The sequence below is a fragment of the Vulpes vulpes genome, chromosome 1 (genome assembly GCF_048418805.1).
Source record: "Vulpes vulpes isolate BD-2025 chromosome 1, VulVul3, whole genome shotgun sequence".
Taxonomy (NCBI): domain Eukaryota; kingdom Metazoa; phylum Chordata; class Mammalia; order Carnivora; family Canidae; genus Vulpes; species Vulpes vulpes.
Genome location: NC_132780.1, coordinates 14,877,679 through 14,901,417, shown reverse-complemented (window position 1 = coordinate 14,901,417; position 23,739 = coordinate 14,877,679). Strand labels below are relative to the sequence as shown.

Sequence of the window (23,739 nt, the reverse complement as noted above, 5' to 3'; positions counted from 1 at the left end):
AAGCTGAAGAAACAATTTATTGAGCTTAAATCACCTAGCATCCACCACAGAGAGACAAAAAGATAGAAATAGGGGGAGGGAGGTTATGAGACATTGCAGATAGAGTGAAGTTAAGTATATGTTTGATGAGAATTTCAGAAGATGGGGTGCACGGCTGGCTCAGTGGGAGTGTGTGACTTGATCTCGGGTTGTGGGTTTGAGCCCCGTGCTAGATGTAGAGGTTGTTTAAAAAAATAAAATCTTAAAAAAAAAAAAAGAGTTTCAGAAGAACAGAAAGAGAATGGGACAGAGATAATGTGTAATAAGATAATATCTGGGCAGCCTGGGTGGCTCAGTGGTTTAGGGCTGCCTTCAGCTCAGGGCCTGATCCTGGAGACCCGGGATCGAGTCCCACGTCAGGCCTCCTGCATGGGGCCTGCTTTTTCCTCTGCCTGTGTCTCTGCCTCTCTCTCTCTCTCTCTCTCTCTCTCTGTGTGTGTGTGTGTCTCTCATGAATAAATACATTTAAAAAAAATATCTGAGAATTTTCCAGAACCGATAAAAGGACAAATCCACAGAGTCAAGGATGCCTTAGAGTCTAAAACAGGATGGAAAAAAAATTATATAGAACACAGGGAAGTTTTAGAATATAAAAGTAGCCAAAAAATAAGATTACTTTCAGAGGAACTACAATTAAACTGACAACTGATTTTTTAAAAAGAGATACTGGAAGTCAGAAAACAAATTGTAACTTCACTGTTCTAAGAGGGAAATCTGTCAACTTAGAACCTTATACTCAACAAGGGGCGCCTGAGTGGCTCACTTGGTTAAGAGTCTGCTTTCGGCTCAGGTCATGATTCAGGGTCCTGGGATTGAGGCCTGTGTCAGGCTCCCTGTTCAGTGGGGAGTCTGCTCCTCCCTCTCCCTCTGCCTCTTCCTCCACTCATGCTTTCTCTCAAACGAATTAATAAAATCTTTAAAAATGAGAAAAGAGGGCAGCTCAGGTGGCTCAGCGGTTTAGTGCCACCTTCAGCCCAGGGTGTAATCCTGGGGTCCCAGGATCGAGTCCCACGTTGGGCTCCCTACATGGAGCCTGTTTCTCCCTCTGCCTGCACTTCTGCCTCTCTCTCTGTCTCTGTGTCTCTCATGAATAAATAAAATCTTTAAAAAAATGAGAGAAGAATCTTATGCCCAATAAAAATATCATCTAGGGGATCCCTGGGTGGCTCAGCAGTTTAGTGCCTGCCTTCGGCCCAGGGCGTGATCCTGGAGTCCTGGGATCGAGTCCCACATCAGGCTTCCTACATGGAGCCTGCTTCTCCCTCTGCCTGCATCTCTGCCTCTCTCTCTGTCTCTGTGTCTCTCATGAATAATAATAATAATAAATCATCTGAAAATGTGAAAGAATAGACATTTTCTGGCAAAGAAAATAAAGTAGACTTAGACATAGTTTTTCTCAAATTATATGTGTTAATGGACCAACTTTTAAAACTTCCCATCTATTACCGACTCCTTAATTTTATAAGGCTTGTGCCTTCTGTGGCTTGATACCTGCACTTAACAGCACCCCAGAACACCATTTCTGATGCTTGCTTAAATGCTCACTCTCATTTTCTGAGCCTACCATATGAGAGACTGATGACAGTCCTTTGACTTGGACCCATTTATAGCACTGGTCTATGTAAAAATAAAAATAGGGTGGCTCAGTGGTTGAGTGTCTGCCTCCGGCTCAGGGCGTGATCCTGGGATCTGGGATTGAGTCTTGCATTGGGCTCCCTGCGGGGAGCCTGCTTCTCCCTCTGCCTGTGTCTCTGCCTCTCTCTCTCTGTCACTCATGAATAAATAAATAAATCTTAAAAAAAAGAAAAAAATATTTGATAAAATTCAGTATCCTTTTATGCAAAAAACTATTGGAAAGCCAGGAACAAAAGAGATTTCCTGAATTTGGTAAAGGATAACTATAAAACATCTACAGAAAATATATTTGAGGGCAGCCCCGGTGGTGCAGCGGTTTGGCGCTGCCTGCAGCCTGGGGTGTGATCCTGGAGATCTGGGATCGAGTCCCACATCGGGCTCCTTGCATGGAGCCTGCTTCTCCCTCTGCCTGTATCTCTGCCTCTCTGCCTCTCTCTCTCTCATGAATAAATAAATAAAATCTTTAAAAAAAAAAAGAAAATATATTTGATAGCAAACCATGAAAAAGATTTCCTTAGATATCAGTAACAAAATAAAGATGTCAGCACCACTTCTATTTAACATTGTGCTGGAGGTCATATCCAGTGCAGTATGGCCAGGAAAAGTAAAAAAACAATGTAAACATTGGAGAGGAAGAAATGAAATTGTCATTGTTTGTAGATGATATACTTGTGTACATAGAAGATCCAGAAGAATATAACACCAACTTACTGTAATTAAAAAGGTATTTTAACAATGTGGCTAGATACAGAATTAATATGCAAAGTTAATGATATTGCCCTGTATTAGGGATAACTATTATAAAATAAAAGAAGAAAATACACATTTATAATAGCCAAAAGAAGTACCTAAGAAGAAATCTAACAAAAGTGTGCAAGACCTCTATGGAGTAAGTTGTAGTATTTTACTGAGGGATAGTAAAGAAGAGCTTAATAAATGTAGAGATCTATCCATGGATTCGAAGAGTTAGTGTCATAAAATGTCAGATATCCAAATTGATTTATAGATATAATATAATCCCAACCAAAGTACTGAAAGTTGTTTTTTTTTTTTTTAATGGATGGAATTGACAAGCAGATACTGCTTATATGGAAGTGCAATGGACAAGATGACTTTGACTTAAAAGAAGAACAATGTGAAAGGATTTGCTTTATCCTTTATCAAGATTTATTATAAAATTCTTGTAATTGATGCAGGGCTAATCAAATGGATCAAAGGGACAGAAGAGAGAGCCCTGAAAGAGACCAGTGCACATGTGGACACTTGATGTATGACTTCAAGAAATGGAAAAAGAGGACTCTAATAATGGTGCTGTGAAAATTGGATATTCATACTGTAAGATGAAACCAGACCCTTATCTCACTTTGTACCCCCATAACTAATTCCAGTTGGATCAGAGATCTAAATGCTTGAAGGTGGGGAAGAATTTTTTAAATAAGTTATAGAAATCTCTACTGCTAAAGGAAAAGATTGTTACTTTCCATGACTTTAAGGTTAATAACCTCTGTTAAACAAAGAGTGTGCAAAGTCACAGAATGGAAAGTAATTTGCAATACATGTAGATGACAAAGGACTAGTATCAAGGACATACAAGGGGATGCCTAGGTGGCTCAGTGGTTGAGCGTCTTCCTTTAGCCCAGAACATGATCCCAGAGTTCTGGGATCAAGTCCTGCATCAGGCCGGGCTCCCTGCAAGGAGCCTGCTTCTCCCTCTGCCTATGTCTCTGCCTTCTCTCTGTGTCTTTCATGGATAAATAAATAAAATCTTAAAAAAAAAAGGGCATACAAGGAATGCCTACAAATTATTGAAGAGTCAGCCAGGTTTAAAAAAAATAGTCAAAGGATGTGAGCTGACATCACAAAATAAGACGTGTCCAATAAATGTAGAAATTACTCATCACTCATTAGTAATCAGAGAGAGGCAAATGAAAATCACAATGTGATTCCATTAAACACCAAATTTTCAAAAATTAGTGTCCCTAAATACCAAGTGTTGGGGAGAGAAGGAGCAAACGGGAACTCCTAACAACTGTTGTTGAGGGTATAAATTCTCACATGTATTTTAAAAAGTTTTATCCCCATTATCTATTACATTTAAAGATAGACATTCCCTGTAATTTGGGGTCACATTCACTTGGCATGGTCATCAGAAGCAGTCTTGGGTTCCACCTGACAGTCATGCTCACAGGCTACATAACTCAGAACCAGGTTCACTTTGTAGGATGATAGGTGGCAGGAAACAATTGCATTTGGGCACGACAGCATCAAACACACCTTCCTTGAGCATCCAGGGACTGCTTCTCAGCACTTCCAGTTGGGAGATGCCACATGAGCCGGTGGGTGTTGCTCACTGGCATAGGGAGGCTTCATATACAAGAGGAGCCACTTCTGCAACAGCTCCTGAGAATAGGGTCTAAGTCTAAGCCCCCATTAGGAGCATAGTCAATGATAAGAAATACCCCACAGGGGCTCCTGATGGCTCAGTCAGTTGAGCATCTTGCTGTTGATCTCAGGGTTGTGAGTTCAAGCCCCTCGTTAGACATGGGGCCTACTTAAAAAAAAAAAACAAAAACCAACCCACAGAGAAACCAGGTTTCTGTTTAGGCCCAGTCACATAGGCCCTTGAGATCTATAAGCCTACTCACAGTCCTTCCATTCCAATGTAGTTCACCAATCAGGGGTCATTTTTATAATAAACATTGTTGCCTGGGAACGGAGCTGGCATTCCATATTTACCTTAACCCAGTATGTTTCCATGGAAACCATGTTAGAAGAAAGTAAGCCAAAGTCACCTTCTAATAGGAAACAGGTTTAGATCTATTGTTAACTCTTCCTCCGACCGAGCAAGTACACTTCTGAGCATATGCCCTGGAACCAGGATTCATGTAAAAGAATGTTAAAAGAAGCATTATTCACATTAGCCAGCTGCAAACTGGAAATAACCCAAATGTCCATCAGTATTTGAATGAATAAATAAATTGTGGTGTATTTGTATCAGGAAATAGTATACAGGGATGAAAAATGAATCACAATTACACACAGCCACAGGGGTGAATCACACACACATTTGAAGGAAGCAAGACATAAAACATATAGGTAGCATGGTTTCATTAGCATAAAATTCAAAATCAGGCCAAACTAAACTTTTGCTTAGAGGTACATGCATGGGTGATAAAACTATAAAGAAAAGTAAAAAAAATGAATTTCACTTGAGGAAATATGGTAAACAGAATAATGGTCCCTCTCCAAGATATCCACACTGTAATCTCGGGTACCCATGAGTATGTTACTTTACATGGCAAAAGAGACCCTACAAATGTGATTAAGGATTTTGAAATGGAGAGGTTACCCTGGATTATCCAGGTGGGCCCAATGTCATCACAAGGGTCCTTGTTAGGGAGAGGTAGGAGTGTCAAAATCAAAGAAGATGATGTGATGTTGGAGAGGGAATATGTGAAGAGAAACAGAGGTTGGAGTGGCCACGAGCTAAGGAATACATAAATCAAGGAATTCAGCTTCTAGAAATAGGAATTCATTCCATTAGAATTCTCCCCTGGAATGATTTCTCCCCTGGAGCTTCCAAAAGGAATGTAGCTGGCTGACACCTTGATTCATAACTCAGCAAAACTGATTTCAGACTTCTGACCTCCAAAACTGGAAGAAAATAAAGTTGTGTGTTTAGCCAGTAAATGTATGGTGCTTTGTTACAGCAGCAATAGGAACTGACAGGCAGGGTAGTGCTATGTCTATGGAGAGGAAGGTGGGAGTGATGAGACGGAGCATCTTCAGTGCTGCCAGCATTCTGGTTCTTGACCTAGTTGGTGGCTCAAGGATGTTCAGTTAAAAATACATAATAGGGGATCCCTGAGTGGCTCAGTGGTTTGGTGCCTGCCTCCGGCCCAGGGCGTGATCCTGGAGTCCTAGGATCGAGTCCCACGTCGGGCTCCTTGCATGGAGCCTGCTTCTTCTCCCTGTATCTCTGCCTCTCTCTCTGTCTCTCTGTGTCTCTTATAAATAAATGAATAAAATCTTAAAAAAATACATAATAAAGGGGCAACTGGGCGACTGGGTGACTCGGTTGGGTGTTAGCTTTTAATTTTGGCTCAGGTCATGATCTCAGGGTCATGAAATTGAACCCTACATGGGGGCTCAGCAGGGAGTCTGCTTGAGATTGTCTCCCTCTGCCCCTGCCACCACTTGCACACACTCTCTCTCTCAAATAAATAATCTTTAAAAGATACATCATCTGTGCACTTTTCTGTGCACAGTGACTTTTTTTTTAAGAAAAAAAAAAAAAGATGTTGGCTATCCTTGACCTAAATGTAAAATCTAAAATTATAAAGCTTCTCTTCTAGAAAGAAACAAAGAGAAAATCTTTGTGAGCTTGCGTTAGGCAAAGATTTCTTAGCTACACCATCAAAGTGTGATCCATTTGATAAACTGAACTCCATAAAATTTAAAAACTTCTCTTCAAAAGGTGTTGTTCAGAGAATAAGCCCCACAATAGAAGAAAATATTTGCAAAATGTATAGCTGATAAAGAACTTGTATCTAGGGGCACTTCAGTGGCTCAGTTAAGCGGCTATCTTCAGCTCAGGTCATGATCCCAGGGCCTTGGGATCAAGTCCCGCATCAGTGGGAGCCTGCTTCTCCCTCTCCTCACTTATGCTCTCTGTTGCTATCTCTGTCTCTCTCCCTCAAATAAATAAATAAGTAAAAATCTTAAAAAAAAAAAAAGAACTTGTATCTAGAAAATATGAAGAACTTTCAGACTCAATAAGAAAACAAAGGATCCAATTAGGAAAAATCAGTGAAAGGCTTGAACAGACACTTCACCAGAAAATATGTAAGATGGCAACAAGCAAGTGAAAGATGCCCAACAGTGTTAGTCATTAAGGGAATGCAAATTAAAATCATGAGAAACTTCTACACACCCAGTAGAATGGCTAAAATTTAAAAGACGATACCAAATGTTGGTGAGGATATGAAAGAACTGGAATTCTCTTAGTCTGCTGGGAGGAATATAAATGGCACAACCGCTTGGGAAACCAGTTTGGCAGTTTCTAAAAAACTAAATGTACCCTACTATATAGGTTAGACATTATACTTCCTAGGTATTTACCCCCCAAAAAGGAGGCATATGTTCATACAAAGAATTGTACATGAATCTTCATAACATCTTTGTAAAATTCAAAATGGAAACAACCCAATGCCCACCAAAAGGTGAATGGATAAACAAATTCCATACAATGGAAAGCTACTCACCAAGAAAAAGGAAAGGGCTCTTGATAAACCCAACAATGTGAATGAATCTTAAAATAATTTTCTGGAACACCAATAAAAGTTAAAAAAAAAAAAAAACAAAACAAAACAAAAAAAAAAAAAAAATAAAATAATTTTCTGGTCTAGGTGAAAGAAGTCAGACCTCCCCCCCCCCATAAAAAGAGTATATACTTTGTGATTCCACTGATTTATGTATTTGTGTATGTATGTATTTATATTTTTAAGTAATCTCTACAACCCAACATGGGTCTTGAACTTACAACCTCAAGATCAAGTCACATGTCCTACTGACTGAGCCAGCCATTTGTAAAACTCCTTAGTTTATAAATGTGACTCCATTTATAAAACTCCTTAGTGACAGAAAATACATGGGTGACTGTGGGGGCTGGGGGTGGGTGGTAGGAGGCTGCATGAAGCAAGTGGCCAAAGGAATGAAAAAGGGACATGAGGAAACTTTTAGGGATGATTGATATATTTACTAATCCCATTGATGTCAAACTTACCAAACTGTACTTTAAATACATGGCTTTATTATATGTTATTTGTACCTTAGCAAAGCTGTCAAAAAAGTTTCCTACCTCACATCATCTAAAAACATAAGTTCTGGGACACCTGGGTGGCTCAGTGGTTGGGCATTTGCCTTTGGCTCAGGGCGTGATCCTGGGGTGCCAGGATCGAGTCCCACATCGGGTTCCCCTCAAGGAACCTGCTTCTCCCTCTGCCTATGTATCCCGCCTCTCTCTCTCTCTTTCTGTGTCTCGTGAATGAATGAATGAATAAATAAATAAATAAATAAATAATATCTTAAAAAAAATAAAAACATAAGTTCTAGTTGTATTAGAGGCCCAAATGGGAAAAGCAAAATTTGAATACTTTTACAAACCGGAGGAGAGTGTTTTCTAACCTTGGGAAGAATTTCTTGAACAAGGGAGTCCTAAACTTTCCTTGTTCTTGGAACCCTTAATTTCTGAGAAATATTTTTAGCCCCAAAGTAACCTCTGACAGTCAGGGGTATGCCACGAAGGCTGGCGGTTAGGAAGGAAAAGCACCCCCAATTTATAGCATTGGCTGATTTTCATAACAAATGAAGGTATCCCCTGTTTTTTGAAATTGCGTATTATGCCACTTCACTTTTACAGAAGACCTGCTTTAGTACCCTATTTCACTAAGCAAGAGACATCTGAAGAGCATTTGCACTTTTACAAAATAAAAAAAAGGGGAGGGGCAAAAAAAGAACATAGCCTTCAGCATTTGCTTTGCAGTGAGCTGTTAGAGGCAGCATGCACCCGGAACGGTGAGAGTGCTCCCCCACAAACTCCTTCCTGGGGACCATACTCAGCATGTCAGCATCATCCCGCTGCTAGAGCTTTGTGCTGTGAGCATCTGTGCTTTATCTTAGTTTATTTTGTGCATCCATCAGCAAGATGTGTCTTAAGGTATCAGAAAAGCCTGAGAAAGGTTATTTTTGGGGGTAGGGGAATGCTATATATTTTTTCCATATAAATTAGTGGTGATTTCTTCTTCACTTTATGCCAGTTTGGCATAAAAGGGTCTTATAGGAATGCTGTACTTTCAGATAATGGGGAAACCTGTACTCTCATCTTGGCTGAAACCTGTACTCTCATCTTGACCCTTGAAGGGTCTTATAGGAATGCTGTACTTTCAGATAATGGGGAAACCTGTACTCTCATCTTGGCTGTGGTGAACATATCCTAAAGTGACCTCCAGTGAGTCACAGCCCTGTGTTAATACCCACCCCATTAGTGGGGGCGGAACCTGTGACTTGCTTCTGGCCAAAAAAATACAGCACCCGTGAGGGGATGTCACACTCCCTTCTTTAGGTGTGCTATATAAGACTGGCCCTTAGTAGACTGAAGAGAGGTGCTCTCTGGCTGGCCTTGAAGATGCAAGCTGCCATGCCCTGGACAGGCCATCTGGCAGGAGACCACGTGGTGAGTCCCAGATGAGACCACAGCCCTGCAACTCTGCGAGACCCTGCAAAGAGGATTTAGCTGAACTGACCCACGGAAACTTCGAGATCATAGATGGGTGTTTTAAGCCACTAAGTTTGGGGTGATTTGTTATGCAGAAATAGAAAAACAAATACAGTGGTTAATTTCAAGCTACCAACAATTGAACTTATATAATTCCTGAAAATGGAACAATCAGCTAGCTTTTAAGAGCTGTCCCAGGGTCCAGTCTTGTACTGCTAACAGTTCTGCTTTAAATAAACCAGTGCTTTCGTCCTAGCAACCTAGAGGCCATTTTGGGGGAAAAAACACAAATAGAAAAAAAAAAAACTGGATTTCATTTTCCAAAACCACAATTACTTACCTGGGGGATATTTGTGCCATTGGAGCTTGGAGTCAGATTGGACTCACCACTCTTAGTCATGCTGATTTCTGTGCAGTACTTGCTTTTCTTTCTTTCTTCCTTTTTAATTGAAATTTTTACTGGGATAATTGTAGATTCACATGCAATTGGAAGAAATAATCAGAGAAATTCCTTGTACTCTTTGGCCAGTTTCCCCCACTGGTAACATTTTTGGATATTTGGCTCTTTATCATAGCAACAGCTAAAAATGCAGTTTCACAAAGATGTGACTCATCAAAAGGAACACAGCGCTGTCTTGTGTTGAACCTGTGAACTGTCTTGAACGTGTAGCTCATGGGATGTCTGACCCATGTCCTGTGTGTCTCCCTCAAGACTTAAAATATCCCCATGGTGTTCCCTTTGAGTTCGCTGTGATGCTCTGGGGTGCCTGGGTGCGTGTGTTGGTTTTCTAGGGGATGCTGTAACAAAGTACCACAAACTTTGGGTGGCTTAAATGAAGGAATTTATTATCCCACTGTTTTGGAGGCTAGGAGTCCAACATGGAAGCAACCGTTGGCAGGGAGGCATTCTCCCTATGTGTGTGTCTGTGTTCAAATTTTCCATTTGCGTAAGGACACTGGTCTTATTGGATCAGGGCTCACCCTAATGACCTCATCTTAACTTGATTATCTCTGTAAAGACCCTGGCTCCAAATAAGGCCACATTCTGAAGTCGATTAATGTTTAAACATATAAATTTGCAGGAGGCAGGGGGCGGGGACACTATCCAACCCATAATGGCACACAAATTGAGAAATGCAGTCTTTTAAAAAATTTTTTAAATTTATTTTATTTTAAAATATTTTATTTATTTATTCATGAGAGACACACAGAGAGAGGCAGAAACATAGGCAGAGGGAGAAGCAGGCTCCCTATGGAGAGCCTGATGCAGGACTTGATCCCAGGATCCTGGGATCATGACCTGAGCTAAAGGCAGATGCTCAATTACAGAGCCACCTAGGTGCCCCCTCCGCTTTTTCAAAGTTGGCTCCACACCCAGTGTAGAGCCCAACATGGGGCTCGAACTCAGGACCCTGAGATCAAGACTTGAGCTGAGATCAAGAGTCGCATGCTTAACCAAGTGAGCCACCCAGGCACCCCTGGGAAACATAGTCTTAAGCAATTCATGTATTCATTTGGTCTGCATGTTTTATTGAGAACTTACTCTATGCTAGGCACACAAAGACAAAAATCTGCCCTTGTGGAGCTTCCAGTTTAATTGGAGAGTCAGCATTCCCCAAATAAGTAAAGACGAATACAGAAATGAAGACAGGTTGGAAGTGGTTTCATGCATAACCAGACCTAGGGCTTCTAATGGTGTCAGAGCTCATTCTCACCGTCGCTCAGTCTCTTGTCTCCACTTTGTCTACTGACCTCCCCCTCTCAGGACCCTCTGTGTGATGCGGATTATTACAGCCCAAGTCCTAGAGTCCCACCTATCCAGCTCATGTGTTTCCCCCAAAATACTGGGAAGGGATTTAGACTGGCTCAGCTTGGGTCAACATGTCTATCTCTAGGACAATGACTGTGATTGTCGGGGCCTGGGTCACGTGCTGGCAGCGTGGCTTGTTGTGTTTGGAAGCCAGAACCCCGTGGAAAGCTAAGCGTTGTTAGCAGAAGAAGGGTAGAACAGATGGCTGCTACACTCAGCCACTCACCCTCTCTTGGTGCCTCAGTCCCTCACACACTCAGCCAACAAATAGGTATCATCCTCTTTCCTCCAGATCCAGGAGTGGGAGACCCGGATCTCTGCTCCTAGTAAGGATGTCAAGGCTTCCGGACTCATCCTGGATCAGAAGGTCAAGATTCAGCGAAGGATCAAAATCCTAGAAGACCAGTTGGACAGGGTGAGGGGTCAGCCTCTTGACTCTTTCCAGCCCTGATCTCTGGGGGTTGGAGGGGAAACTGAGCATGGGGTCAAGTTCCAGAAATGATGGGCCAGGGTCCTGGAGGGAGGCAGGCCTGAAACACTGGGCTCTCAGAGAAGGATCAGGAGACACAACCCTGGAGGGATGGAGGGTCAACCCAAGGAAAGGAGACTGATGCTTGGGTTCTTAGGGCAGTTGGACAATGCTCTAAGGATCCCCAGATTGGGAACAGGTTCCACATGTGACAAGTGCCCTCTCCTTGGCTGAGCATGGAAGAGGGAGATAGGCCGGGTCTCAGACAGACTTTTGTACCTGCCCCCCCCCCCCGCCCCCCAGGTCACCTGTCGCTTTGACATCCAGCTGGTACGGAATGCGGCCCTGCGGGAGGAGCTGGATCTCCTGCGCATCGAGAGGAGCCGCTATCTGAATGTGGATCGCAAGCTGCAGAAGGTCAGTGGCCCTGAACCCTGGGACCCCTTGGCCCAGCCCAGGTAGAGGAAGGAGGAGGCAAGAGTTACCCCACCACCACCAACACTCTGACCTCAAATATGGAATCGGCCAGAGTCATAGGTTTACTTTGGTCCAGAGGGAATGGAGGCCACGAAAATGTTCCAGGTTGCCTCTAACAAAGAAAGCAGCCTCGTTTAGACTTGCAGAAGCCAGAGATGTCACTTTGAATATCATCAGCCAGGGCAGTCAGTGGATGAGCAAGCAAGACAGTTGACATTCTGTGGGTATCTCCAGAACCTTTGCTGTCTCTTGGGGACCCTTCCCTTTCTCCTCCACTTTCCCTGCCCTGAACGAATAGTACAAGGAACTCTGTCCTTCACCCAGACTGATAATCTGCCATATTTATATATACACACACACTCTAATTATTATTTTTTACTGAAAATAATTTATTATTATGATTGCTGAACTATTTGAGAGCGCACTGCAGACATTATGCCCCTAAGAACTTCAGGGTGTATGTCCTAAGAATAAGACCATTTAATTCTTATTCTTTTTTTAAAAAAGATTTTATTTATTTATTTGTTTGAGAGAGAGAGAGAGAGAGAGAGCGCAAGCAGGAGGAGGAGCAGAGGGAGAGGGAGAAGCAGATTCCTTGCTAAGCAGGGAGCCTGATGTGGAACTCCATCCCAGGACACTGGAATCATGACCTGAGCCGAAGGCACTCAACCACTGAGCCACCCAGGCGCCCCAATGTTATTACAATTCTGCATAGTCCCTGTTTACGGTTCTCTGATGGTCCTTTATAACTAATATGATTTTCCTGTTCTGGGCTCCAAGCCAGGGTTCCACACTGCTTTTGCTTGTCCAGGCTCCATTTATCTGGAACCATCCCTTGGCCCTTCTTCGTCTTCATGACTTTGATATTTTGGAAGCCCGTCGTGTTGTACAGAGTCCCTCAATATGGTTTGTCTGATTGATCTTCGCGATGAGATTCGTGTTGCGCATTTTGGGAGGAGTATCACAGAAGGGATGTTGTATGCTTGGCGCACATTATGTAGGAGGCACATGATGGCAGTTGGTCCCATAACTAGTGATGTTGACTTTGGTCCCTTGGTCAGCCATGTTTCTGTAGGGCAATTTTCCCTTTGTGATGAATAAGTGGAGAGTCTCGAAGACCATGTAAATATCTTGTTCCCCAATACCTTTTTACTCGGTTGTTTTGGTGTCCATTAATGATCTTGCCCAAATGATTGTCACTAGCTGCCAAATGGTGATTTTTTTTCTACCTCTATCATTTCTCCTATACTTGTAAGGGAGCATTTTAAGGAAGAGCTTTTCATTCTCCCCTGTGCATGTGTGTGTTATCAGTAAGCATTTGGATTTTTATTTCACTCTGCGGTGGTCATCATTCATGATGATGTTCAACTTGTCCCAGATTTGGCTAGTGGGAGCCCTTCAAGCTGGCTTCTGTGTGCTTTTGATGTGCCCCATGGTTGTTGGTTATTTTTTTTTAAGATTTATTTATTTATTTGAGAGAGAGAAAGAGAGAGGGCACATGCACACATGAGCAGGGGGATGAGGGAGGGGAAGAGAATATCCACGCAGACTCTCACTGAGCGTGGAGCTGGATGCAGGGCTCAGTCCCACGATCCATGAGAGCAGGACCTGAGCTGAATCCAAGAATCAGACACTTAACCAACCGAGCCACCCAGACACCCCTTGTGGGTTCTTTTTGAACATTTCCTTACTTTCTGGCACAGGAAGATAGTCCAAGTTCTTCTGTTCTTGTTCTGCCCCTACCCAGGAATTAGTCCTTTCTCCAAGGAGTCCTGGTTCCCTCTGGTAGGAAGGAGGTTTTGAGAAATGAAGACACAGGTACTGCTAGCGTCCTCTTTGCTACCAGGGCATCATTGCTTTGAGGCCCTCTCTCTGGAGACAATTAAGGAACACACACATATATTATGAAACCATGATTTCACATTGATTCCCCCTAATTCCAATCCAGCCTTACTGGGTAGGTTATTCCTGAACATTCCCCAATTTCATCTTTTCACTGCTCTTTTGTCCCACAGTAGGAAGCCTGGCTCTCAATAGCATTGGTATCCTTACTCATTTGCTCAGTCCTACAGTGTACACGAAAGAGGTCTATAGTTGCTACCACTGTACCTCCACCTTCTGAATTTAAGAAGCAGAATTCTAGATATGAAGTGTGTTTTTCCCTCTGAGGGTATGGAGATCTAGCTATCCATCCAAAATTATTGTATTCACAAGGCACTTGAATTAATTCCTTTTTTCTTTTTTTGTCTGTGTGTGCTCTTGTCTTTTTTTTTAATTTTTTAAATTTGTATTTATTTATGATAGTCACAGAGAGAGAGAGAGAGGCAGAGACACAGGCAGAGGGAGAAGCAGGCTCCATGCACCGGGAGCCTGACATGGGACTCGATCCCGGGTCTCCAGGATCACGCCCTGGGCCAAAGGCAGGCACCAAACCACTGCACCACCCAGGGATCCCTGCTCTTGTCTTTTTGTTGCAAGTACAGTTAGGTTCATTTGCTTCTATTTTTTAAAAAGGTTTTATTTTTTTCATGTGTGTGTGTGTGTGTGTGTGTGTGTGTGAGAGAGAGAGAGAGAGAGAGGGCACAAGTGGGGTGGAGCAGGGAAGAAGGAGAAGCAATTGGGGAACCCGACGTGGGACTCAGTCCCAAGACCCCGGGATCATGACCTGAGCTGAAGGCAGATGCTTAACTGACTGAGCCACCCAGGTGCCCCTGAATATTTAACCCTTTAAGAGGGGTTTCCAAATGAAAACTACTCCAGAAGGTATCTCAGAGAAACACCATTTCCTCTCCATCTCTTCTACTTCATTCCGTGTGTGTGTGCACATGTGTTTATATACATATGTATATGAATGACTACATGTGTATACATTATATATGTGTATATTTGTATATTGTATACATAATATATATATACACACATGCATGTGCACACACATACACACTATATATACTTTCCTCCCTTCTTTCTCCCAAAAGAACCCTTTTTACCCATCTACTGCAAAGACATTTCTTTGGAACTGGAAAACAGATCCGTGTGGTCACCATTATGAAATCCACAAAAATTTCTGCACCAGTCCACAAAGTTAGGTCGATGCTCTTAGGAATGTTCTTGGATGAGGGTTTTACTGGGAGAGGCCTTCTGAGGCGGCATTCAAGCTCATCAGTTTGGGTTTCCTATACCTGGTACCTATAAGATCCCTTTCTCTGGTGACTGCTCATTGGGAAGGTCCACATATTTGGAAGGAGCAGGAGTCCCTGTTCTTCAGGGGGGCCACGGGGCCTTAAACGAAAGCCCTACAGTGGGGAGGGTGTAGGAAGAACCTTGGTTTTGTTCTCTTGCAGGAAATCAAGCTTCTGCGACACATGGTCAGCTCCCTCATGGTCTCCTCTGCAGCGGCCTACACTGTCAGGTAGGGCGCCACCAAGGCCTTCCGGGGATGCACTGTGCTCACACTGTACTGTACATACCTTGGCAGGAGGGTTCAGGACTCCAGAAATATACTGTTAAGACTTTTTTTTTTTTTTTTTTTAAACAAAGTACACCTCTCTGTCCTCCATGGATATTCCAGTTCCTTGGGCAAGGTCCCATTCATTGGTTATATGGATAACCTCTTTGGCTCCAGTCTATTCATGGAACTTAACACTCAGAGTGTGTGGAGAATGTATCAAGATGGTACATGTGGTGCCATCTTGGTGTCAGGAGCCAGGGGCTGGGGAAGCATCAGGCCCTGAGAGTAGATTGTTACTTATCAGTATTGGCTGAAAGAGACAGAGATCATCTCAGGCCACCTTCAGACGGAGTTATGTAGTGTGGAATCCAGAAGCACTTGCTGTTGTGCATGTATTGGCTTGTCTCTGCCTCGGGGCTGTAGGGGCTCCCTGCTCTCTCTCACTCCAGCTCTGCTTCTTTCTGAGCTTCCACCTGCCCTGGTCGTTTGCTCCCAGTGGTTTCCTGTGTCCTCCTATTCATCCTGTCTGGTATCTTCTTTCTATCTTTTGACTGCTGCTTACTTATGGCACATGACTCCTCATGACCTTTGTGATAGCCCAAATCTACCTTACGGTTACTGGGATTTCTTCCTTTTTTGTCGTTAAGACACACGTAGCAAAATTCATGGCATTGAATTGTACTGTTCGGTGGCATTTAGGACATTCGCTTCTGTGTCCAAAACACTCCTCACCCCAAAGGAAGCTGGTACCCATGAAGCAGTCACTGTGTCTTCCCCTCTTCCCGGGTTAGCTGGAGTTTTCTTTGTGTCAGTGGATTTCCCTGGCCCCAACATTTCCTGGCAGTGGAGCTGTGCTGTCCTGGCCATTCTGCCTCTTTTTTCCATGGCTTACACCGTCATGCCCCGGGCTCCCGCGTGCCCTTGTGCCCGCACTGCGGCAAGTGCACCTCTGTGGGCCAGGCCATCAGTCCCTTTCAATGGCCCAGGGCACCCCTACCCCCCAGGCCTGGATTCCCCCCAACTAACCTGACTCACCTCTCGGAACCTAGAAAGCTTTCTGCCCTTTGTGGCCTGGAGAAAACTGCAACCTGATTCTGCCGCAGCCCTGGGACCCCAGGCTGACCCGCATCCCCAGTATCCCCGACCCCTGGGTTCACACCCCCACCCCCACCCCACCCCACCCCCCACCCAGGGAGGAGGCAAAGAGCAAGATGGGCTTGCTACGGGAGAGGGCAGAGAAGGAGGTGGCCCAGAACGACACGGAGGTGCAGACTCTGCAGCGGCAGATCGCGCACCTGGAACAGCTGCACCGCTTCCTCAAGCTTAAGAACAACGATCGGCTGCCGGACCCCGCCATCCTGGAGAAGCGCGAGAAACGCGGTGAGGCTGGAGCCGGGGCCTCCGCAGCCCCCGGGCCAGGGCCAGGCCGCAGGCGCCTTGGGGCCGGGAAGGGGCCGGGGAGGGGCGGGGGGGGAGGCTTGGGGTCTCCCAGGGCGGAGCGGGTGGGCCCGCACGACCTCTGCTCAGCCCACCCAGGCCCCTCAGCGCCCCCGGGCGCCCCCGGGAGGCGTCGCCGACCTCATCACCCCTCTGCCCCCAGCCCGGGAGGTGGCCGAAGGCCTTCGGAAGACCTCCCAGGAGAAGCTGGTGATGCGCTGCGAGGATGCCATGAACAAACTGTCCCAGCTGACTGGGGAGAGCGACCCGGACCTACTGGTGGAGAAGTACCTGGAGAGTTAGTAGAGGCCTGGCGGGAAGGCTGGGGGGCGGGGGGGTGGTAGCACCCTCCTTCCCAGCAATCAGGCTCAGGCTGATAGCTCCGACACGGTCAGTCGGGGCCTCCGCTCAGGCCCGGGGGACCCCCGTACCTGTGCTGGAGACTCAGGGTGTCAGGTGCGCCCTCCTTGCCTCTCTGCGGGCACCCTGCCTCTGCCCCTCTCGACCCCTCCGGTCTCTCTCGCTCTCTGTCTTGGGCCTCCTGAGCCCTAACTTCTGTGTGTGTCTCTTTCCCGCCTGCACCCCTCAGTCCCCTCCGTGTGTCTTTATGTCCATTTGTTTCTGGGTGTGTATCTCGGCATGCCCCATCTCCTCCCGGGTTCCAAGCCTCTTGGTCTCTCTCCACATCTTCCCTCAACCTGTGTCTACCTCTGCTGTTTTCTCTTCCTCTCTCCTCTCTTCCTCCGTGTCTCTGTGTCTCACACTTCTGAGTCTCTCTTGACTTTGCCGCCCTCTGTTGCTCTTACTCTGATTCGCTCTGCATTCCTGGGTGCCCCACCCCAGCTTTCTGCCCTCTGGGTCTCCCTCTCTGTCTCTGTTGGTGTCTGTGTTGTCTTTCTCGACACCTCTCTTTCCCGTCCCGTGTGGCCCTCTGTCTCTGGCTCCCTGGACCTGCCTCTCCCTCCTCTCTCTAGTGGAGGAGCGTAACTTCGCAGAGTTCACCTTCATCAACGAGCAGAACTCGGAGCTGGAGCACCTGCAGGAGGAGATCAAGGAGGTGAGTGAGTGAGGCCCCCCTTCCCTTGCCCTCTCCTGTCCCCCTCTCCTCCTCCTGTAGCCACCCCCCTCCCGGAGCTACCCCTGGCAATGGGCACTTGCCCCACAGATGCAGGAGGCCCTGGGGAGCATGCGCACCAGGGAGGGTAACCGGCAAGAGCAGGAAGAGCAGCAACGGAGGGACTTGCAGCAGCGCACCGAAGAGGTGCACGAGGAGGCCCTCAGGGTAGAGGCTCGCTTCCAGGACCTTCGGAGACAGCTGGAGAAGCTCAAGACGGGTGAGTGCCTGGTCCAGCTGTTTCATGTGTGAGGATGTGATGAGCCACCCGGAGAGCTGGTCTCCCAGATGGCCACAGGGAGATCTTCCACAGCACCTTTGTGTGCTGTCTTATTTGTCCATCCCGTATCCATCCATCCATCCATCCATCCATCCATCCAAACATCCATCCATCCATCCTTCTGCTGTAGAGCGCTCAAGAGTCAGGCTGCCCTGGATTTGAAGCCAGCTCTATCACTTGGGAACCTTGGTGTGTGGTCTCCTGGGCCCCAGCCTCTCTGGCAGGGGGATGGCAGTGCATACTTAGTTTGTGGGTTGTCATGAGACTTGGATGGGCTGATTGATGGGAAGCTAAGAAGGTGGCCAGGGTGCCGGCAAGCAAGTAGAGGAGCCATCTCATGGTCACAGTATGAGCCCTGTGCCTGCAGATCCTCCTTTTCTCTGTCCTGATCATGACCACGACCTTGGACCGTGACCACTGCACCATGTCTTGTGCTAAGTGAGGAGGGCCTTAAGGGCAGGGAGACTTAGAGGAGACTAGCATGGGCGCTGGATACTCACAACAATCCCAGGGGCTAGGATGGAGGAACCTGTGGGAGCCTCAACTCTGCCGTAATTTGCTGGGTCAGGTATAGAATGAAAAGGTGGGGCCCCTTGTTGACCAAGATGGCCACAGCAGAGCACCAAGCCCAAGGCAAGGCCCTTCTGAGTGCAGGGGCCTGGAGCCACTGCTCCTGCTGCTTGAGGAAACCAGTTTTGCTGGGGTGGCTGAAAGCTTCCTGGAAGCAGTGATGCTTGAGGCTGATTTTGAAGGATGAGTATTTAACTGAAAAGCTGGGGGTGGGTGGTACTCCCAGCAGGTGGGTCCAAGGGCTGGAGGTACTTTAGGGATATGGGCTTTGTGTGGAGAAGGAGTGCAAGGGTGTGAGTGGGAGGTGAAGGGCAGTAAGTTCTGAAGAGGTGCCAGGCTGGGGTACTGGGAAGCCATGGGAGGGCTTTGAGCAGGAGAGGCTGTGGACAGGGGGTTGGGGGAGGAGGATGGAAAGGAGGGGACAGGGCCCAGAGGTATTGGATGGATGGGTAGTGGGGGAAGGAATGAGGAGCACAGGGTCTGGCCTGGGAAGGGAGGGTAAGGTCCCTCCATGAGATAGGGAACTTGGAAGAAGGAGTGGGTTTGGGGATGCCCCCAAGCCCAGTGTGAGCACTGTGGGGGGATGTTCAGGGAGGGACCCCAGGAGCAAACTATATATGAGCCTAGAGCTCAGGTGGAGATGGCTCCAGGACAAGTGGTGGAGACGTAGTGCCATGGGCTACAGATTTGTGTCAAGGTAATGGGTGCCTTCTAATGTCACTAACAATAGCTAGTTCCACTTAAATAATAGGTAGCTACAAGTGCATGGGCCAGCTGGGAGAGACAACAGTGGGTCATGACAGTGGCTGGTGGGCCAGCCAAGGGCCATGGTTAACCCAATTGGGTGCAGCAGAGTCCAGTATTAAAAGAACAACAGAAAAGATAGCCTGGGTGGTGCCATTAATGTCCTCTGAGCTCTCCGGTGGAGCACCCGTGTGAGTTCTTCTCTGGGGAGATCCGGCGATGTGGGGTGGTGGGGTGGGATGGAAGTCAAGGCTTCGGACTGAGCTGCGTGAAGACGTCCTTCAGCTGGCGATGTCTTTGTCTGCTTTCCCTTTGACCTCCCTCACTCTTTGCCTTCTGTGGTTATGAGCCCCATGGCCACAGCAATGTTCTCCTACTGCCTGGCTGGCTGACCTCGGGCAAGTGGCTTTCCACCTGGGAGCCTTGCTTATTGGCTCCATCGATTGGGGCAGCTGAGACTCCAGGGCAGGAGAGGGGGGCATCCAGCAGACGCTGAGTCTGTGACAGCCTGTCTCCTCTGACCCCAGATATTCAGGAGCTCTTCACTAAGGCACAGTGTGACAGCACCATCATCCAAGACCTGCTGGGGGTCAAGACCCACATGCGAGACCGGGACATAGGCCTCTTCCTGGGTCTCATCGAGAAGCGACTGGTGGAACTCCTGACAGTACAGGCCTACCTAGATGTCCAGGTGGAGGTGCAGAAGTCAGGGGGTCTGGGGGGTGGTTCAGGGAGCCAGAATCTTGGAGGTCAGGGCCTTGGAGATGAGCTGATTTATCCACAGCTGGTTTATCCATCCTACAGAGCTACACCTCCCCCAGCTTGGCTAACGCTGCCCTCCTGGTTCTGGGCCAGAGCCCGGAGGACCTTCCAAAGAAGATGGCACCGCCTCAGCTCCCTGACAATCAGTGAGGCATAGGGCCGGAAGGAGGAGCAGGGGAAGGAGATTGTGTGGGGGCCAAGGGGGCGATGAATGAGATGGAGGGTTTGGAGGGGGGCTCTTGGGTACCAGAGGGTGGGTGTGGCTGTGGGGAGAGTACAAGGTGGGAGTGGGTGATGTGGGGGACTGGAAGGAGTAGGAGCTCCAGGGGACTGAACTGGCCCCAGGCGGATGGGAAAAGCAAAAGGCCCTCAGGCTGGCCAGAGCCTGGCTAAGGTTTCTGGGTAGAGCAGTGAGCAGCCATCAGCCTTTTGTGGCTGAAAGTGTCCCCCCCTTCCTGTCTCCTCCACCCCCACCCCACAATAGGGAGGACACCCCAGGCTTTGAGGCCAAAGATGACTATCCTATGAGCAAAGAAGAGCTGCAGAACCAAGTGACGAAGTTGGTGAGGATGGGCGCCTGCTGGGTTCGGGGCAGGCCCTCAGCCCTTCTCTGGGACCCTAACTTGCCTCCTGCCGCAGCTGGAGGTGCGAGAGCTGGCCCGGGAGCAGCAGCTGAAGGAATTGGCTGAGGCCGTGAGGAAGGCGGACAGCTCCCTGAGTGTCCCCAGCATCTCTGGTACCCAGAGAGTCACCTCGGGGACACCCACGGTGATCGCCAGGAGCCCCAGTGCCATCCCTGGGTCCATCCTGGCATCCAGTGGAGGCCGAGCCACCAGCTCCAACGTCGGCCGCGTCACCTTTGGTGAGCCCAGCTCCAGCACGGGCCATGTGACTTTCGGTTCCACCAGTGCCAAGGGAGCCCCACTCTCCAGCCGGGCCTCTACAGGAGGCCGTGTGACCTTCAGGACCCCCAGCTCTACCAGCTACCTGGGGTCCACTGGGTACTTGAGATCCAGCAGAGGCCACGAAAGCCATTCAGGTGCCGAGAGCAGAGGCACTGGGTCGGAATCGAGCGGAGGCCTCGGCTCCAGCAGAGGCCAGGTCTCCAGCCCCGGCCCCACCTCCAGCACCGACCCGGGCTCCACCACCAGCAAAGACTAGGGCGCCCACTCTGCCTGGGGCTCCTGGCTGGCCATCTCGGCATCTCTGCCTCAAGATTGGCCCGTGACTCTCCATTTCTCTCCTGGTGTTGGGCCTCTGTGAGTCTAGCACCACATCTGTCTGCACCCACCCTGCATCCACCCTGCACCATGTCCCCATCTGCTTCCAGCCACCCCTCACTATGTCCTCCGCTGTCTCCTGGTCCCTTTCTATTCCAACCCTCCTTTCCCTGCGTGTCTCTCAGTCGCCTGTTCTCCCGGCTTCTCGTTCGTGTGTTTCTGTCCTGCAACCCCCTCTCTCTCCCCAGCTCTGTACTAAGCCCTCCCATTGTCTCCCTGCCTCCTGTTTCTGCTTCCACACTTCGAATCCCCTTTCCCAGACCCAGGCTCTCCTTGTACCTCATGTCCCTGTCTCTATAGCTCCTCATTCCTCGTGCTCCACAGGAGCCCCTGGTATGGCTGAGTAGTGGGGGAGGAATTGGAGCAGTGATGTCAGGGTCAGCATGAGCTGTGACCATAGGAAATAAAGGTCAGAGCCTGATTTTTACCCCAGCCTGGTTCCAAGTGTATATGTGACAGAGCAAGCTTGAGACTTGGCTGTTTCCTCTGCCTCCGGCCCAGAAATTTATGACCTTGTCCCTATTCGTTGCTACTCATTTGTTCATTCACTTGAGTCATTTATTTATTTTAGAGAAACAGAGAGAGAGAGAGAGAAAGAGAGAGTGGGGTGGGACAGAATCTTCAGGCAGACTCCCTGCTAAACAGGGAGCCCAACATGGGGCTTGGTCACACAACCCTGAGATCAAGACCTGAGCCGAAACCAAGAGTCAGATGCTCAACCGACTGATCCACCCAGCGGACCCTATTTTTTTTTTTTTTTTTGAGACCACCACATTTCAGGCTTTACTGAAAACTAGGATGTATCAGTCAGGATAGACTGGGTTATGGTACAGTAACAAACAAGCCCAGGATCTCAGTGGCCTAATGCAGAAAAGGTTAATTTTCTTGCCCATGTAACTGGTCTTTTGTGGTCACCTCAGGGCTCTGCTCCACATCATCCTTGTGACCCAGGCCGATGGAAGAGCATCTCTCCAGAGTGTTGTCAACTCTTTGTGACCAGGAAGGAGAGAAAATGGCAAAGCTGTAATGACTCTTACAGCTTCTATCTGGATATGATACATGTCACTTCCACTCACATTTGTTAACTCAAGTAGGTCATTCGATGATGCATAACTTCAAAGGGGAGGGGTGGTGGGACATGCAATCTGTCAGTGTGCCTGGAAGGAGAGAAGGAAGAGTATTTGAGGCCCTCCCTGATGCCAGAGTCACAGAGATAAAGCCGACTGTCCTCTTCCTGCTGTGGGCGGTTTGGGAGGGAGGAGGATTAGAACAGCAGGGGTCACTCTTTCCGATCCTCCTGAATGCCCTGTCTAATTTAATCTGGCCAAATCCAGACAGATAATCCATCATCCACCTTCCTAATCAAGGAAGGTAATACTCTGGGTCTCGTTCTCCTTAAAATAGGTTGATAATAGTTCACACCTGGAAGACTTTTTAAAAAAAGATTTAGAGAGAGAGAGAGAGAGAGAGAGAAAGAGAGAACATGAGCAGGAGAAGGGGCAGGAGAGGGAGAAACAGACTCCTCACTGAGCAGGGAGAACTTTCTAGTGGAATATCATGACCTCTGACCTCCAGGAGGTCAACCAGCTCCTCTTAAATGGATGGTGCTTGACCTTATTGGCTTGATCCTTAAAAAAAATCTAAACATGGGGATTAAGGTATGTCTAGGTGGCTCAGTTGGTTGAGCGTCTGCCTTTGGCTCAGGTCATGATTCCGGGGTCCTGGGATCAAGTTCCTCATCAGGCTCCCTGCTCAGCAGAGTCAGCTTCTCTCTCTCCCTCTGCTGCTCCCCCTGCTTGCATTCTCTCTCTCTCACTCACTCTCTCTCAAATAAATAAATAAATAAATCTTTAAAAAATGCCAATGCAGGAAAACTCCATTTTTGCTTCTTTGCTAGATCACAGAGGGGTTTTTCTTTTAAAGATTTAAAAAAAATATTCATGAGAGACACACAGAGAGAGGCAGAGACAAAAAATTGTGTGTTCTCAATCGGTGAAATTCTGTCAACGGAAGTATAAATGCATATTTTCATAGCAAGACTAAGAGGCTGCAATCATTCTGTTATTGTACAAGTGATGAATTCTTGGTACAGAATATTAGGTACAAAGTTTACGAAGAAATTCCTAACAGAAACAAAAACATTTGAACAGTATGGGAGTACATTTTCTGGATGACTCTGGGAAGGATATTACTTTTTTCTGAGTCAACAAACATAAAAATTTAAAAGTTTTTTGGGGACCCAGGAACACCTGGCTGGGTCCTACCATAGAGCACTCCACTCTTAATCTCAGGGGTCTGAGTTCAAGCTCCATGTTTGGCATGGAGCCTACTTAAAAAAAAAAGAATAAATGAGAATATGAGGTAGAATAACAGAAATTAGGTTCTCTCTCTCTCT

General features: G+C 47.2%; 1 protein-coding gene across 10 annotated transcripts in view; it reads left to right on the top strand.

Moving 5' to 3' along the window:
• Positions 1–23,208, top strand: part of ODAD1 (outer dynein arm docking complex subunit 1) — a 30,155-nt gene extending 6,947 nt beyond the window's left edge. For 7 of the 10 annotated variants that reach the window (XM_072756126.1, XM_072756147.1, XM_072756114.1 and 4 more), the window contains 11 exons: positions 11,053–11,175; positions 11,533–11,646; positions 15,051–15,118; positions 16,350–16,537; positions 16,758–16,892; positions 17,569–17,651; positions 17,760–17,928; positions 19,830–19,999; positions 20,107–20,210; positions 20,549–20,627; positions 20,704–21,776. In XM_072756126.1, coding sequence (XP_072612227.1) covers positions 11,053–11,175; positions 11,533–11,646; positions 15,051–15,118; positions 16,350–16,537; positions 16,758–16,892; positions 17,569–17,651; positions 17,760–17,928; positions 19,830–19,999; positions 20,107–20,210; positions 20,549–20,627; positions 20,704–21,225 — 1,755 coding nt within the window. In that variant the 3' untranslated portion in view covers positions 21,226–21,776. Of the gene's footprint in view, positions 1–2,870; positions 2,983–11,052; positions 11,176–11,532; positions 11,647–15,050; positions 15,119–16,349; positions 16,538–16,757; positions 16,893–17,568; positions 17,652–17,759; positions 17,929–19,829; positions 20,000–20,106; positions 20,211–20,548; positions 20,628–20,703; positions 21,777–22,264 lie in introns of those variants that run through there. The other 3 variants (XM_072756141.1, XM_072756134.1, XR_012001089.1) reach the window with 2 other exon arrangements.
• The last annotated feature ends 531 nt before the right edge of the window (positions 23,209–23,739 follow it).